General features: G+C 35.1%; 1 protein-coding gene across 1 annotated transcript in view; it reads left to right on the top strand.

The window, feature by feature from the left end:
• Positions 1-3,659: 3,659 nt before the first annotated feature.
• ssh (Protein phosphatase Slingshot) overlaps positions 3,660-19,022 on the top strand; it is a 334,909-nt gene continuing 319,546 nt past the window's right edge. Inside the window, exon 1 of the mRNA XM_081770478.1 lies at positions 3,660-3,910. Within this exon, the coding sequence (XP_081626604.1) occupies positions 3,854-3,910 (57 nt within the window). The 5' untranslated portion in view covers positions 3,660-3,853. The remainder of the gene's footprint in view (positions 3,911-19,022) is intronic.

Here is a 19,022-nt window from a genome sequence, read left to right as displayed (position 1 = left end):
ATTACTTCTCAGTTTTGTGCATGGCATGTCCTTTAACCCTTAACACCTACCATTGCAACCTAGTCACATTTTGATTTCCCCCTTCGGCAGAGATGTCAACCTGAAACGCTCATGGAATTGATGATTTATGAATGAATTTATCATTGAATGAATGATTATAACTTAACAACAGTAGCAGGCTTATTGATGACTCATTGTGTGCACTTCCCGCTCGTAAAGAATTTTGTTGGAGTGTATTATACATATAGCGAAAAATCCCACATGTATTTCCAATTTCTACAAAAATTCCCTTTATCCAATTCCGAATAATTAACGTCAAAATACTTTGCAAAATGGAATTTTCCCCACCGGTTGGCATCACTACCTTTGGACAATTTTTTTTTGAAGAAAGCCTGTCAGTCACAACCCTTGCATCCCCACAACGACGCCTCTAGCTGCAGGCGAGCTTTAGATTTAAATTATCATGCTGCAAAGTAGGCTCTAAATCTTCCATATTATTATTATTATTATTATTATTATTATTATTATTATTATTATTATTATTATTATTATTATTATTATTATTGTTATTTGTTGTTGTTCCCAAGCCTTCGGCCCGTCGGTAAATTGCCCGCATGCAAGCAGCATCTCTTTACGTCCGGTAGAAGGCAGCTAGCGACAAGTATTAGCCAGGGTATAGGGAATTAGCGTTATTAGTTTTGCGTTTATAACATGAACTAATAATATATAATAGGGTGACCAGATTCTGGCAAGCGAAAAGCAGGACAAAAATATAATAGTATATGATAGTTTACTGCGTTGGCAATACAGATTTCCTTATATAATTTAATGTTAACCGTAAGTTAATCATTCATTTTTGTTTAAAAGTACCAAACAAACGTGTTGAAGGAATTCAACACAACTCCAAACAGTGTTTCTTCCAGACATGTTTTTTTTGGGGGGGCACTGCCCCCCGGAGTTCTGACAGTGCCCCCGGAGGAGACAAAAATAATACGTATATAATATAATAGTAAATAAAATAGTACCAGCAGTGTCCCCCAAAAAATACTAAGTGTGCCCCCCGGAACATCTTGTCTGAAAGAACGACTGACTCCAAATCCTTTGATGAATGACAAAATGGTTTAGACTCGTACAAGGGAATTTGTACTTTACTTGGTTAGCATCGCCGTCGTAACTTGGAGTAGAAATCTTTCCTACCTTACCGATCGCTCAACAATCAGTACAAACAATGTACTGTAAAGCAATAGTTCATGATTCTTCTTCTTTCCCAATCTTTTGAGGAGTATTAAAACCGTTTTCAGGTTCAACTAAGAAATAAGATCTGTAGCATAAGTTAGTGAGAAAAATGTTTATTGCATACACAAGTCATTACAGCACACTAAACACATTACACTTCCTGAATATCCACTAAGCATTTATTAATACCCGATTATGCATTAAACATCTGTGTTTCATTTAATCAAAAAATTAAATTTACTGGTGTTGGTTTGACAAAGAATATGTCTTTATGGTGATTAATGTGGTATTTAAGCTCTACCATTATCCCTATAGCAATGCCATTTAAACCAAGGACGTTATAAATAGAGGATCTGCCCATATGTATCTTCATCATATTAAATCGGTGAAGCCAAAAAGCAACCGAGCATCGACACGTCTGATTGGCTACTCTCGTTTCTACCATCATCTGATTGTCTACTTTCGTTTCCGCCATGATTGTTGGCTCAAAACATTCCGAACCTATTGGGCGGAGTGGGCAGAGTAGGGGTGGCGAAACTGTGACGTATTGCTTCAGGATTTTGTTGTAAGGGCAGATCCTCTATTTTATAAGATCCTTTGTTAAAACACACACACACACACACACACACACACACACACACAGACACAACAACGGTTCATCAAAAGAGTTCCTCCGATTCAAAATGTTGTGAATAAAGAATGAACCACTTGAGAATGCTCGAAGAGTTTTTTTTTTGCCCAGCTAGCCGACGCTAGCTACTACCCGAAGGGGGTTACGCCCTCTGTAGGGGAACTCGAAGAGCATTGCTAGAACGAACTTAAAAATATTTTTTTCCGAAATTTATGTGACATTGATTCAATACTAATCATTAGTTTTTGACTCAATAATTATTGCATCATTAGTTATTGATTCAATAATTATTGCAATTTATGTGACATTGATTCAATACTAATCATTAGTTATTGACTCAATAATTATTGCATCATTAGTTATTGATTCAATAATTATTGCATCATTAGTTATTGACTCAATAATTATTGCATCATAGCTATTGACTCAATAATTATTGCATCATAGCTATTGACTCAATAATTATTGCATCATTAGTTATTGACTCAATAATTATTGCATCATTAGTTATTGACTCAATAATTATTGCATCATTAGTTATTGACTCAATAATTATTGCATCATTGGTTATTGACTCAATAATTATTGCATCATTAGTTATTGACTCAATAATTATTCAATCAATAACTAGTACTGGTATTCATTCATAGGCGTGCGCAACGTGGGTGCCATGGGTGCCTTGGCACCCCCATTATACAAACTTTTTTTTATGTAGAATTATTACAAACTGAGAAGAGATTACGTGTAAATTATTTCCCGTCTGCATGTGTGCCGTGCGTCGCCGATGCAGCGTCGGGTTCAATGACGCTATCTTTTCTTAGGGAAAGGAGGGGGGAGGACGACATTCCATATGGTAGTACTTTAGACCTGGCACCCACATTCCCAATATTCTGCGCACGCTAGTGTATTCATCAACACTAATATAATCTCTCTATGACTTACGGTTCCCGAGTTATGGCTCCTTAAATCTCCCGAAATCGGAACTTTTTTGACCAACCTCTCGGGAACAATAAGAATGATGCGAAAAATTTAATCACTTCTTTGAGATAGTTTTTGATGCTATATCGAATGAAGAGCTCAAAATTGAAAAATTCGCAAATACCAGTCATACAGATATAGATAATTCAGTAACGAATTTAAGTTCATTGAACATTAAAATATTGGTAATAAGTTAACACAGAACATTTCTCAGGACTTTTTTTTAAAGGACATTTCTCGATTCTCTAGGCGTCTTACAAAACGCAGGACAGCTCTTTCAAAAACAGTATTATACTGCGAAAATCAGTACGTCTGGTCACTGTAATCAGTAATATATAAATACTGTATATTCCATTTTTGCCTAGATCTTTATGCAACCTCGTAACTCGGAAATGTTTTGCAGTTTGCATATGAATTGCTCACAGATTGATAAACATGCTTTTGTTTTATAATAAACATTGTTGTAGAGAACTCTTTTACAAATAGAGATAAGATGCTGTTGTCCTTTGGAAAAACTCAAACAAAACTCAAAGTATGACTTTTCTTCCGGTTTATTGTATAATTGAAAACCGGACGTGAAGTGTGATAATAAAATGAGTCATGTTCACTGTAATAATACTCAGTGAGTATGCAGATTGTCAGTTATCAATAATCCTTCTATTTTAATGTGTCTATGCTTCAATATTTGATTATCTGCTTTTATTTCATTGTTACAGACATTTTCAGTGAAATGAAAATTTAATCACCGTTTGTCATTGACTTCTGTTTACATGTCGTCAAGCGACATTGACTCCTTTATTTTTCATAGCATCACCTGTCTGGTGCGCATGCTCAGTAAGTGCACTGTAAAAGAGTGTAGAAGATGGGTGGTAGCAAAGGTCGTGAAATTCTGTTAAGTTTGCTGTCAAGTGATGTATTTTGCTAACCTAGGAGACTGAAGAAAATTTAGGAATCATTCATTAGAATTGTATATTTATGGTGTTCTATTTGCTTTAAGGTGGACAGGTTATGGCGCTTGTGACTGTACAACGATCACCTAGTACCAGCAGTTCACCACCGAGCTCGGTAAGTCGATTTTACAATTAGTCGATGCTTGGTGGCTGAAAAAGTGTAATATAGCTTGCAGATGTGTAGTATTAGATTTTACCTTTAATGTGCCCTAAAAAATATTACTCACCATTAAATTGTAACATCATGTAATCGATTTTTTCAGTGCGATTTAGTGAAGCAGACCGTTACACCAACATTACTTATGTTTACGTCAATGTTATTGTTTACTGATAACATAAACCAACTTCTTTGTCAAATTGCTTGAGGAGGGAAATTGCATTATAAATTTATTTCTGAAACAATATGGACACACTTGCCATTTTCTTGTGTGGTGGATGAGAAGAAACAAAATTTTACCGTAAAGTAATAATGCATGATTTCTACTGCGGAAATGGTAAACATTTCCATTGAAAGTGAAAATTAAGTATCTTTTCATACTTCGTGTATCACTGAATTTAACGGATTTTTATTTAACGTTAAGGAAGGATACATCTGTTTAATATGATTGTGAAATTATTTGTTTCGGATATGGTTTGTGAATGTGTACACTTGTGTTTATTATTCAGGTACAAATGTCAAATATGGCTTTGTCACTGCCCTTGCACTGTACAGGAACTGTGTTCTTAACATTTTCGTAAGGAAAGTTTTAAGCATTTTTAACTAAAAATTTCCTTTGAAATACACCACCTTGTTAATTTTATGGGCAAGTCTTTACTTTGACTCCAACTGTGACTTTAATCGGTTCTTATAGGTTTAGTAACATTGTGGCCCTTGTACTTATAGTATAATTCTTAACTTCGTATAGTAACATTGTGGCCCTTGTACTTATAGTATAATTCTTAACATCGTATAGTAACATTGTGGCCCTTGTACTTATAGTATAATTCTTAACAGAAGTCACAGTTGGAGTCAAAGTAAAAATTTGCCATTTTATGTAAACTACAAACATTACAGATACCGTGGTTTCATATTAAAGTAGAGAAATATTTTACTGTTAAAATTCAGTTTAAATAAACCATACTTTTCAACGTAACTTCACGTAATAGAAAGTGTATTAATGTTATCCTTTGGACTGTTACACAATGATAGATAGCTACTAGTAAATTATTTACAGTTTATTTTATTTAACATTGGCAAGTTATTCCCAGGTAGAAAATCAGAAGAATACAATACTGAAAGCAAGTTATGATATATTGCGTCCAGATTTCAGTAATAGAGCTATACTTATAAGTTAATTTATTTGTACCTCTTTCACAATGTGCTTAGATTTTGCGTACCTAAACAGTTTGTAGTACCGTAGCGTATTAAATATTTTGCAGTGGGTACTTCAACTTTTGTGTAATGATATCGGTCGAAATCATCTTCCAATTCATTAAAGTTCATATTATTTACAAAGGAACTTTCTCGTTACGACAAATCAAACTGGTTATAGATAGTAGAAATTCTTTTTATCCTACCCCGCTGGTCTGCGAGTGGCGAGTACGTGCGCCTTTGGTACATATGGTTCCTTTTTAAAACTAGGTGGAAGAATATTATTTGAACGCATTACGGTAATTCGGATTCCACCTTGAACTGTATAGGCATACGTCGCATATAGCTTTAGTGCTGAAGAGAGATGCTAAACTTCTGGGGTAGCAATATAGTGTACTTGTAGTTTGTTTGGACAATATTTAGTAGAAGGGGTCCAGCTATTTTTTTTTTCAAAAAAAAAAAATACAATTTCGGCAGTTTCTGTTCACATTAGGTTAGGTTTGGTTAGAGTATGTTAGTGTAGGGTTCCAGCATAATTTTCGAAAGAGTGATAGAATTTCGCTTATTTCTATTGTTATTATTATTATTTTAGGCTGGGTTAAGTTTGATTAGGTTATGTTAGGTCTAAGTACTTGCATCTTCCATTTCTCCCGTAAATTTTGCGTGTTTTACATACTTCTGGACCCCTCTGCTAAACATTTACCAAGCTACAGAGCCATATTAAAGGAAGCAGATGAAAACCAGTGCATTTGGCTACGATAAAGAAAAGGAGAGAGCACGAAATTGCTTTTTATCCTACACTAGTTGTTCTGTCTGTCTTAGTCTTCGGCCCGTTCTGCAGTACAGGTTATAATCATTATTAATTAAAAACAAGGTGTCTACTGATACTGGAAATTAGTGGAATTTTGATCCACATACTGGGAAAATCATGAAACTGGTAATTTGTCAACAGTACTTTTTTGTAATTGTTTTAGTAGTCTTAGAAACAATTTTGGATCCATTGAGATCGTAATTTTTTTCCAAAGCAAGAGTTGTATACATTTTGTAATTAGATATTTAAAGCAGTGGGTGGAGTGGAGGGCTGTGAGGGGAGTTGGGAACCCCTTTAAAAATGTTAAAAAATCCTTGTGTTTCAAAAAAATCAAGGCTAATTAAATTTATTAAAAAAATAAAATATTCTTTTGATGGTAAAACAATTACAAACCTGAAATCATCAAGAGTGTGATTATTCCTAAAGAACTTTAAAGAAAATCATTGTATTAGGTACAGAAATTTTGTTGTTAGATATACTGAATATACTGGAATTTTGAAAATGAAACTCAGTAGATTGAAACTAATTGTATCTTAAAAAAAACTGTACTTACCAACGATCGCAAACTTCATACCGTATTTATTTAATTTTTTGAAGACCTTTGTTATACAGACAAGTCATAACACAGGTAGCGACAGCTAGTAGCGTAACTATTTATTATTAGTGTTCAAGATGGATTTAACCAATGTCAGCTCTTGAGGGGAAGTCAGAGCGACTTGTATACCGTCAAAGAAGGCTTGAACCACCACTCAAGATTTCAAATTTACACTTCAGAGGAACATGGTTCAAGATGCTTAAACAAGAATCTCGAGTGGATATAAAGCATTTTGACGATAATAGAAATGTTAAATTGTGTTTTGATAGGTAGTAGTTCAAAACAAGGGATCGAAAATATGTAAGCAGATGAATGCGAAACTTATGTATTGAATTTGTTCAGATTTCCATATATTGCAAATAATTACCATATAACCATTTCTTTCCTTTCTGCAGACATTTGAAATTTAATAGATTACAATAAATCTTTTAGAAAAATATGTCAATTAATTTTGTAGGTGCGCCAGCAAACTTTTAGTATTTTGTTCCTTCTACATCGAATGTGGGTTAGGTTAGCTTACTCTAAAAAGAGCACTGGTCCGCATCCATTGAGTTGTATAAAGAAAGTAATCAACCTGGCTACTAACTCTCCTTCACTTACTTGTGTAGACGAGTATTGTAGAACCATCACAAAAGGGTATAGTGCTACTTATAAAATCATCCTTTGTACTCCGATTTTTTATTGTAATCTTTATATGGCGTACGGATAACAGAATGGCTCAAGAAAAAAATTCTTGAACCCTTCCCAAGGATTGTAGATCAATTTCACGAGGCAATGAATGCCTTTTGGTGTTATTTATATTTTCGTATCCAAGACTTTTAATGCAGAGACTTGACAAACCAAGAACATGATAGCGGGACTGTTATTTTTTTCTACCTGCTGGACTTAACCGTCTATATCTGTATCAGACTTTCTTCGCAAGCCTAGCCGATTTTAGTGTATAGTAAATTCTCAAGTTAATATTTATACCTATCATTGCCTTCATAATGTTAACAGTACTTGTTGAGAATAGTCCACCATAAAATTGGTAGTTTTACCATTAAAGTCAGTAAGTGCATATAAAAGAGTATTAGCTAGTATATTAATTTCCACTGTCGGAGCATCTCTGCACGATATAGGAAACCAGTATTTTGTGTTACTAGTGTCAAGGCCTGCAGTAGGATTAAAATGAGTGACTGTAATATCAAGTGTTTGTTGCAGTATGTTATATTCATGCTCTCTGTCATTAACGCTCCTGCTCTTTCGGGACGCATCCCCACGCGGTCCCATTAGCTGGCCTCCTGCCCTGACTCAGTTGGATAGAATTCTCACATTTAGTGGTCTCCTAGAACAAGTTTTTGGTTTTTGCGCCCATTTCTATAGCATATGTCCCGACGCGTATTTATACCCGTATGGGAGAATCCTCGTAAAGTGAATGTGACTTCTAGGAAACAGTTTCTCTAAGGCACTACAAGGGATATGATTTCTTGTCGTAATCGGATAGAATGTAATGATTTCCAGGGCACATACGTTTGCACCCATATTATCGTTTTGTACGCAACTATTTGGGCAAGTTCCAGATTAATAACGGCCCCGAAGGTGTTAGGGAATTATTTAATGCAAGAAAAGTAAAAGCAGATTTTCTAAATATATCGAACTATTCTTTACTTGCACCATTTTAACAATTAGTAGGGGCATACAAACACCACATGCACATAAATCATGTATACTACTATCAGCAAGATTAGTCAAAATATTTTTCAATGCGGATTTTACGTTTTTATTTATTCTGTGAATACATACTGTGAATATACAAAATTTGGAAAGAACAACATTCAAATTTTATTCTGTTTAAAGAAATACAAGTTAATTGAATTTTAAACTTCTGATTCTTTTCAACTGTGGTACCAAGTTACTTCTATTTGTAGAGGATCTAATGCAACTGATAAATGCATAGTGTGATAAACATTTATGAGTTCAGAACTCACTGATGTATTATAGGTAGTGGACTAGGAGTAAGAGTTAGAAGTGTGGTAGAACGAAAGGAATAAAACATGTTGGAGTTGCGTGGACATATATATAATAAAGCCTGTTTGTGAACTACTGGCGTTACGTAAAATTGTTATCTTTTTTAATAGCATGCATTGATCTTTTCCAAAGTACAATACTGTAACAATATGAAAAATAGTAAGTGTTGAAAACGTATCGTAGATGTTGAAATCAGTTTTCAATTGAATGAAATTTTCGTTTCAATGAAATGAATTTTATTCATCATATAAAGCTTATCGTAAAAAGTAAACATTTTTACAGCCTTGCATTGATTTAATATTATTTTTCCTAATTATTTCGCTTTTTTTGATGAGGAAATATCCTGAGAGGAAGAATTGTCTTTTGACAGATAAAATTGTGAATTCACTTTTTTTTTTTTTTTTTTTTTTTTTTTACGAAAATAACAAATTTTTCTGACCAGAGTATATACACTTGTTTATTAAAACTAAAATATACTGTAATCGTTTCGACACCTAACGTTACCTTCATCAGATACTAACTTACTCTGATATTATTGTCTGATGAAGATAGCGTTAAGTTATTGAAACCGTTACACTGTATTTTAGTTTTAATAAATAAGTGTGTATACTGTGGTGGTCAAAAGAGTTTTAGTTGTTCTTATTGTGAGTTCCAGAGTCGTGATGGATGGAGTCATTTATGAAAATTAATAATTTTTCATTTACATCACCACGAATCATAGTGGCGAGTCCCTACAGTGAACTTTTGCTTCTTAAATAACATTAAATCAACACAAGATATGTAAAAACTTTTACTTTTTGTGTGATATATAGTTCCGTAAACAACGTGAGAACCTTAACATGTTATGTTGAAAACTTACCTCAATAACTGCATCGCTGATGGTTTTGGCTGAAAACTGTTTCATTCAGTTATTCTGTGGCCTTTTTCCACATAAGTCAATAATATGATTTTTTTTTTTTTTTTTTTTTTATGAAAACATCATTTTGCAGTTTGTGGTACAATGATTCTGAAAGTTGAAACGTTGACAAAATTCTTAACAGTTCTCTGATGGCAAATTATGAGTGCGCCTCAACTTCATAGGATTACTTTTTTTTTTTTTTTTTTTTTTTTTTTTTTTTTTTTTTTTTTTAAGATATTAATTTCATAGTTAACATTGAATTACAGATAAAATATTCAGAAACTAAGAATATTAATGTTTAGTATAAGTAAGTATAATGCTTGCAGTTCTAGGAAACACTGGGGTACATTGTTCCATCCACTTCCTGATTCTAAGTATTAGTAAAACACAAAAAATGCCCGGTTAGTTGTTAATGAAAATTCAACTGCAAGAGTGGTGTGGTACGAGACTTTGTTTTGTTGGGTCAATAGTTTATTATTGTTTTTTATGACTGGACTACAGAATATGGTATGTTCATATTGCATTTTGATGTAAGTTGTCGTCAGTGTTGTTCCAACGTACAAGTGACTAAGTTACATGTAGACATTTGGACTAGCTAAATAGTCCATCAACTCAACAGAAGTTGTACTCGTTTTATTAATGGTTTTCTTCCATGAAGATGTTATTCCTGGTTTAACTAAGACCCTCTAGTCTAACATTCAGTGCTGATAAATATACAGTGTAGAGGATTGAAGAAATAAACCATATATCGTATCAGAGTTCCCACATGCTTGATAACACTCTAAAAATCAGGGGATTCAGCTTACTCGTGAAAAGCCTGGGAAAGTCAGGGAATTTAACGTACGGATTTGTATTTCTCAAAAGTAGATGTTTTATATAAAATAAATGAGTTTGTTTTGTAGTAGTTCTCTGTCTACACTGAAACAATATACGTGTACACTCATGTCCAAAATTATTGTCGCATGTCTATAAATATGTTGTTGTAGGAATATAATTTAATAACGAATTCGCCCGGTATTTCTTATAATGTTAGTATGTGTATAATCGGCAAAGAAATATATGTGGAAAATTTCATGTCAAAAGAACAATAAAACGAAAAAAAATTTTCTTGTCCATTTAGCAACATTTTGTTTTACTCATTCTAATTTTCGTATTTATAATTCTTTTCCTATGAAATTTACCACAAATATACATTTCCCTATTATACACATACTATCAGTATTAAAAGTACCCTGCAAAACCATTATCGAATTTTATTCTTATAAGTAAACAGTTATAGATATGTGACAATCATTTTGGACATGAGTGTACATGCGTAGTAGGTCGGGAAAAAATATAATTATATTAACAAATGGAGTAAGTAAGCGATTTTTTGCACTGATTCATCTATAGGTCCGAATTCAATAATACACAAAGAGTAAAATAGTGCATCACTGGACCGGAACTCGAATGCATTGGCACGGTATGCCGAAGGTCCGGGTTTGAGTCCTTGTCTAGTCATGCATTTTTTTCACTCTTTATGTATCAAAAGATTTTTTTTTTCTTTTTACATCATATATAGAACTAGAAATTTGTAAATCGTGACTACGAAAACTTAGAAAAGTGAAGGAATTCGTGCACGCCAATAAGTGGAGACCCTGCTCATGTTTTTTTTCTTTCTTTTTTTTTTTTTTTTTAATTTTAGTGAAGAAAATTCAGATCATAAAATAGATAAACTAGAAGGTATATGCAAAATGATATTACATGGACTAATGATATAGTGTCTCGAGATTTGCCTACAAAACGCCGTATTTGTGGCTGTAATAATGATTCTCTTCTGAAGTAAACTTGAAGTAAGCGTGTAGTAGTCTCCTGAAGCTATGAGAAATACAATGCATCTTATAAATCACCGTTTGTGAAGGAATCAAGAGTCGATTTTGTATAGAAGCCTAGATATATTTCAATGATTTTGTATTGGTACATCTGTTCTTAATGTACACCAGATACCCGCCTTTACCCATGGAAAATTCTAAATGTCCTTCTACAGTAAACCTGTGGCGAGGGATGCAACGTTGCTTATAAAATATCAAATTTCAAGGTAAAAAACAGTCTCTAATTATTTTGTATTAGTTCACCTATTCTTAATCTGCACCAAATGTTCAAATGTCGTGGAAAGTGCTAATTAGCCTGCAGTCTTCTCCCGTCAGTTATCTAGAAGTATGGTGAGCCAACGATGTGGACTTTCATAGTACAAAGAAATACACATAAGCAGGGTTGGCTGATTTAAACCAAAAAGACGAAAAATGCTCCTAAAACTGTAAGCGTCTGTAAAATCTTGATGAACACACATATGTGGGTTATCACGTTTCACTCCCGTACATTATTCGTATTATATTCAGACCTAAATTCCCCATTCAGTACTGAAAGTGATTATACTACAAGAGTAACTTTTGTTTTTTGTATAATTTTATGAATGTTTCTTATTTGATTTTTTTAATAGTTTATTATTATTACTATTATGCAGTTGCAATCAAACAAAAATTCTAAATATTGTTTCGTTCTAATAATGTTTACTATTGATAAAATACATCGAAATGCCGTACTTTTTTTTGGGGGGGGGGGGGAAGGTCATACAAACCGCACGAGAGGCATTTATTGAAATCAGAAGTATCTTTGGTATGTATTTATGTATAAATGGGTGAAAGTGGACTCAAATAATTCGTATCTTTATTCACTTTTCGTACTGATACGTCAATTAAGTCGTCGTATTTCTTTAACTTGGACTAATAAAAGTCTTAGTGAACTAACTTGGACTAAATTAGTTCTTCTGTACTCTGCAGTATTTTGAAATTGTCCATATGTAAATCTGTATAATGGTTTCACTTGTTCAACTATTTATCTTTTTTGTCCTTGTGAAACGACTCTTGACAATTATATTAACAAGTAGGCCTACGTAAAGATCAGTACAATGTATGTTTATCAGGAGTCCTTCGTGAGTGAGTCGGCAGACGTATCGCATTTGTGCCCAATTAATCCCGGTTTCGAGTTCGAATGGAGGACAGTTTCTCTCGGATGTAAGTCGAGAAGCGGTTTGGATCTCGCTTTAAACTCATGAGACCCCTTCCAGCATAACCCGGTTGTTGCATAATAACACTAAGGCGAAACAAACTTATTTCTGTCCATATATGATATGAATACGTGGAGCAAATTATTTAAACAAAAACAAAAACAAACAAACAAAAAAAAAACTGGTTTAAACTAAAAAAAAAAGTTTTTCCTTTTTTTTTTTCAATAAAAACCATGTTTTTTGCCAACCCTGCACATAAGATTAAGAAAAATGGAAATTAGAGATTAGGGATGATGAGGGGTTAGATGATAATTAGAATTAAGAATGCAATATTACAAGAACTAATCAACTTCATTAGTCAAATATTCACGTGTATTCTCAATTAATACTCCTCAAATATGACTTCTTACTGAGACAAGACAACGTATTGACAGAGTCAAATTGTTCTCTAGTGATTCTGTTAATTTTTCATGGCTATATTTATTCTTTAGCCGATAAATGATTGTTCATGTATCTTCAACTAAATATTTAGTAACGTTAGTTTTGTTTAAAGTGTCCCCATTCTTAATTTTGTTTATATAGTTGTGATTTTATTTTATTCGTTCCTTTCAGCAGCGAGGCTATAGGAGACGTGGACCTACATCTTAACGTGGAATCCGAACGACATGAGCTCCCGCTGTGAATCGAACCTGAGTTTCCGACGCCAAAGGCGCGTGCATCAACTGCTTAGCTACTAGGGAGCTCTGTTTATATAGTCGGTATATGTAATACAAAAGAATGTCTTGGAAGGTTTTCAGTTGTCATGGGAATGTTATCCATTGAAACGGAATAACACGTAATTGAAGACGTTGCTGATCGTTTTTGAATTTTGACTTTTTTTTTTTTTTTTTTTGTCGTAGGGGCATAGTAGGCCTACGTATTGCCTCAGATACTATATTGGGGAATGCGAACAAAACACATGCGATGTTTAAATTAGGGATGTTCGAAACCGGTTTTTATTTTAAAAAACGGAAACCGGCTTCTAGAACAACCGAAAAACCGACATTTCCGTTTTTCACCGAAATTGGTTTCGGTGAAAACTTTTAGAAAACACACAAAATTATTTCTGTGGAAACGGAATCGGTTTCCGGAGAACAACGAAACACTATTTTGATCAGAAGTAGAACAAATTAAAAAAGAAACTGAAACGGTTTTGAAGAAAACCGATAACCGATTTCGTTGACAGCCGAACCGGTGCCTCTTCAAAGGTGAACAAAATTTCAACATTAGTTAGCATTGTTTATTCCTTCCCTCCGTACCTTATTTCAATTTTCGCTTAACGTTTTGTTGTTTTCAGTGTACTATATTTCAATATTTTCTTATTTTTTTTTTTTTTTTATTTCTCTGTGTTACCGGTACTTTGTTTCCCCTGTTTAAACCAACGTTGGTTGCCCCTGAGTCTGGACGATGCTGGCCACATTTTTGCTCCTAAAATTATCGTTTCTTGTTTCAGCTATTATTATGTCATGTTCAGGGACAGTCGTTACACTTTTCCAAAGATATTCGCTTGAAATTAAATAAGAGAGAGTTTGAATCATGATGGTAAATTATGCGTGTACTTAAAGGTACTTAGGTGCTGGCATTTTACTTTTATTTATTTTTTTCAAATACGATATTTTTCCAAAGACGATAGGAAAAAAAAAATGTTAGAGAAAAGTATTGAATTCAAGACTTCGGCGTCATGGCATGTTTCATGGCCCGTACCTATCGAAAAGATGACTTGAGTATCTGTCCGCCCAGCCCGATATACACTCTCCTAGTGGCCGTACTGTTCAGCTTATTGGGGCCACGGTAGCTCAGTGGTAGAGTGTTCACCTCTGGTGGGCAGGATCTCTGGTTTGCCCTACGCCAAGTGACTTTGTGGTGGACAAATACCGTGTGCGTGGGTTTTCCGTTTTCTCCCACTTTCTTCCACCATTTCATTCATTTCTCATCACCATCACCTTCTTTAGCCTGGCTGGCATAATCGTGGGACGTAACACTTACAGCTTTCATTTGATTTTTTGTTTGTGATGGAGTGTTTTCCAGAAGTTTTGGAGGAGGGGGGATAGTTACAGAAATTGGATTTTTTTCTTTCTTTTAATCTTCATGTAGCTGGCATATGAAACATAGAAAACAATCTCCTTATAGCTAGTTTTACTTTCTTGAGGACTTCTGCAAACTTTCACTCTTTGTGAGATAAAATACACTTCATGGAGTCCCCGGTTCGATTTCCGGTGGGAAATCATTAATTATATTGAAGTTTGGCGTTCCTTTTCAGCCACGAAGCTATTTGAGACATGCACGTACATCTTAACACATGAACTCTGAAGGGAATCAGACGCGAAGTCGACGCAAAGAGGATTTCACATTAAACTGTAGGCTCATGTTAGGATTTCACATTAAACTGTAGGTTAGATCAATGTCTGATATAGCCTCGGTGCTGAAAGGGATACTACACTCCAAGCTACGGTAACTTTTATTCATCACCGCGAAGGTTTAATACCATGGTGATAATAATGATACAAGAGAAATTACTTTTATAGATGCGTCGCAATTGTTGGAAGGTATTCCTAGGACTGAACTCCACCGAAAAGGAAATCCTATACATGTTATTCGTTCAGGCTGAGTATGTTTGAACTTTATCGCTTCTTGTATAAGGTGTTGACCTACAGTTGGGTAGTATTCAGATGTTGTGAGCTCCTGGGGAGCGTGGTGGCTTAGTGGTGAAATGATTACTTCAGATGCGAGGACTGGTTTATTCTGCAACCAGGTTCGTGTGCGATAGGACAGTGCTATTCAACAGGGGGTACGCGAGGATGTTTATGGAGGTACTTAAGCCTAAAAATAAGCATACTTCCAATATTTATTGAATGATCATAGAGGAATTTTGTTTTTCTTTCCAATGGATGATTTTCGAGACGAAGTGACGCGCGTCTAATATTTCCAAGTAATCGGTTAACATTTATTGCATACATTCTCATTAGTGACAGTGCTATTTCACAACTTCTTCCATTTCCATCAACGTATGTGTGTGAACAGAATTTCTGTGCGAGCTCCTCCGTGGCTAAGCGGTTAGCGTACGCGCCTTTGGCGTGTGAGACCCGGGTTCGACTCCCGGTGGGAGCTCATGTGGTTCGGATTCCACGTTAATCAGTAGGTCCACGTCTCATATAGCCTCGCTGCTAAAAGGGAAGCTAAGCTAAAAATCAAATATCAATCAGAATTTCTGTGCATTAACATGAAAAAAACGAAACACGTTAATTTCTCGAATCAAATATCGGCTCTGATTCTCGCACACTTTAAGATTCAAGTAAGAATCAAGGAGTTGGCATCCCGGAAACTCAGCTTAGTCATCTTATTAACGTATTATTTCTAAAGTTACTTTGGTTCTTGAATTTTTAGCACTGTTCTCAGTGTGCGAATTATCAGATAGAATGAGGGGAAAATCCCCCTTAGTAGAACTGGATGTCTCCCATATGTTTTGAAATTTCCAATGTTAATTTTTTCGGATGTGCACTTTATCCGCCTGTAAATAGTCTTTTGATTGGCACACTGATTGTCCTTTTGTTGGGTCTCTATTTTTTCCCCCTTTTTAACCAATATAACATGTGTATTATGTTTAATAAGTTCATTTCGATTTCTTTTAAACAGCTTCAGGGGTACACAATTGGATTTCGAATTGTGTCTAGGGGTACGCGAGAAAAAAAAGGTTGAATAGCACTGCGATAGATGACAACGATAGTTGTTTTTCATAATGTTCTCTGTTTCCCTTTACTATCTTCCTTCGACCTGTATCTTCTGTCCGAGTAAGTCTAGGAAGAATACCCTGTATTCAGGGGCGTCATTTAGGGGGGCAGGAGGGCACAATTGCCCCCCCCCCCAAGAGTTTGAGGAATACATATACTTTAATAATTGGCTACTAATATCCTAGTATAAAACGTGAAAGTCTTATGTCGGTGGTGATGTTGCCCCTCCCAAGCGAAGTCTGAAATGACGGCCCTGCCTGTATTAGAAATTCTTGTAGCTGGTATTTTGAGTGAACTGCTGCTTTTATGTTTATCCTAACGCTGTGTCTGAACATTGTTCTCTCGCACTGAAGCCACTCGATTCGTTCATTGTCACTGGTGCTTTGTAGATGTGTTTGAATGATTGATTTTTATGTGGCATTTGTGAACGGCTGCCTGCTTCAAGACAATGCTCTTCTTCTAATCACCTGGCGTTGGAACGGATCGGAGGAGGAAGCTGTTAATGGTAATGAAAACTAGGAAGGACACGCGAGCAGCCAAACAACAGAAAATTTCTGCAATGAGAAGCTGGAACTTTTATTTCGATGGAACAATAAACAGGCTACATTGGGACTGGGTACGTTCTGCTTTCAATCTTCTGTAAATTCATAACGTACACAATGAAAGAGAGTAAGTTAATTTTATTGCCATTTTTTTTTTTCGTTCGTGTTGAAATTGCACTAATGGTCGTTGAATATCAGCATGAAGGCATGTTAACTGATTAAAGTTTATAACTGGTCAAGAGTATATTGTGTAGTGATCATGGAAACTAAGATATACAAGCTTCTTAATCAATCTTCCAGGAATTTATTCCGTTTCATCAGTCATTGCTTCGAAAAACTTCATAGTTTGCTATTACAAACTTCATTACATTAAAATTCTGATGTGTTTATGTTTTAATTTTATTGGCCGTTGTGCGCAGGAAGGATAAAGAGTTCGAAATGACATTGTGCAGTCATACAATTGTGAGAGAAAGACACAAAACCCGAGCTGATAAATTCGGACTTCCACTTCCACACGTAAACACAGCAGTCAAGCTGTACGTTTTGCATTTTAGTTTATTTATTTATTGGTTACCGTACAATACAATTAAGTTACATTTGTGTGAAACTATGGAGATATAGTTCCATACTATTTTTTCGGTTGTACCAATGGTGGGAGGAGGGTCCAAGAAATGGACAAAACAATGATTGAAATATTTAAATCAGATAACATTGAAACTCCGTATAAAAAATCAGTTTATTTATTTATTTATTTTATTTTAAGAAAACCAGTAACTTTCATGGAAGTGTGTTTGGAGTTTAGAGACATTGAGTAAATCTATTTAAGGTCAGGTATTGCTTTTATGGCGGGAGAATAGTTAGATATCTCAGGCTAAGTTAGATTATTCCTAAGTTGACTACTTGTATATGTTAAATATTTTGTGGGAGCCATGGATTTCCACATATTGGACACGTTTCACAGTCCTTTCTGTGTAATTAAGGGGGCCGCGGTAGCTCAGTGGTAGAGCATTCACCTCTGGTGCGTGGGGTCCGTGGTCCGATCCCAGCTCGCGCCACGTGAACTTTGTGATGGACAGACACTCTGTGCGTGGGTTTTCTCGGGATTCTCCCACTTTCTTCACTCCACCATTTCATTCATTTCTCATCATCACCGTCTCCTTTAGCCTAGCCGGCATAATCATGGAACGTAAAACTCAGATTTCATTTCATTTTCATTCTAATTAAGAAAGTTTCAGATTCTATGTATAACTAACGTGGATTCCAAACTATTTGAAAAGGAGACCTGGGTTCAGATTCCACCTTAAAATGTTGGCACACATCTTTATAATAGTCTTGGTGTTGGAAACGAAGCAACCAAGAAACCAAATGACATGAGCTCCCACTGGGGATCAACCCGGGTCTCGTTGACTGAAGGCGAGTGTGCGAACCTTACGGCTACGATAGAAGTCGAGAGTGGTAATATCAATTGAGATATAGAGATGCTCTGACGTCATCGACTTTTGTCGTATTGCGTTTCATTGTAGTTGTTTCAGAAGAAAGAGTAAATAAAAAATAAACGAAAAGAAAAACTGTTTGTTGCAATGACTCATATAATGTTCAGTTACGCGTAAAAAAGGTCTTTCTATGGGTCACGTAAAAACGACAAAAGAGCTAAAAATAGTATGAAGTCAGCTTGGGTGAGGTGGTAGAACAAAGACGTCGGTTTTGTTTGAAGAATAATTGAAAGTCCCTTTCACACGTACAGACATGTTTTAAATTGCAGACAAAACATTGATTTTTTAGCAAATCTATATGATAATTATAGGCTGCAATTAACGTTTATCAGGTTTGTTTCTTGTAGTTGTCCCTAATTTTGTTCCAAATAGCAGCTAGTTTTTTTCCCCTTCTTTTTCTTCGAAGATTTCACTAGGTCCCAGTGATGCCAACCTGAAACGCTTTAAAATCCCATCTGGAGAAGCAGAAATTCCCATTTTGCTCTTGAATTTCCCACGGTATACTAATGACAAAATTTGTTAGTTACAAGGAACGGACATGAACGTGTCATCCGGATATCCGAATCAAACCAAGTTTATTCGATAAACATAACAAAGATATGTTCATGCGCAAACAATTAGGTGCCGTGGACATCGGAGTAAGTCCTTGGGTCCCATTAAGAGTCTTCATCCCGGCGAAATTAAAATACCGCTAATTTTACAGTAATTATGCGATAT

Source organism: Thermobia domestica, chromosome 9, assembly GCF_964235325.1.
Source record: "Thermobia domestica chromosome 9, izTheDome1.hap1.1, whole genome shotgun sequence".
NCBI classification, from domain to species: Eukaryota; Metazoa; Arthropoda; class Insecta; order Zygentoma; family Lepismatidae; genus Thermobia; species Thermobia domestica.
Note: the sequence above shows the minus strand (reverse complement) of the source record. Positions and strands in the feature narration are given on the sequence as shown.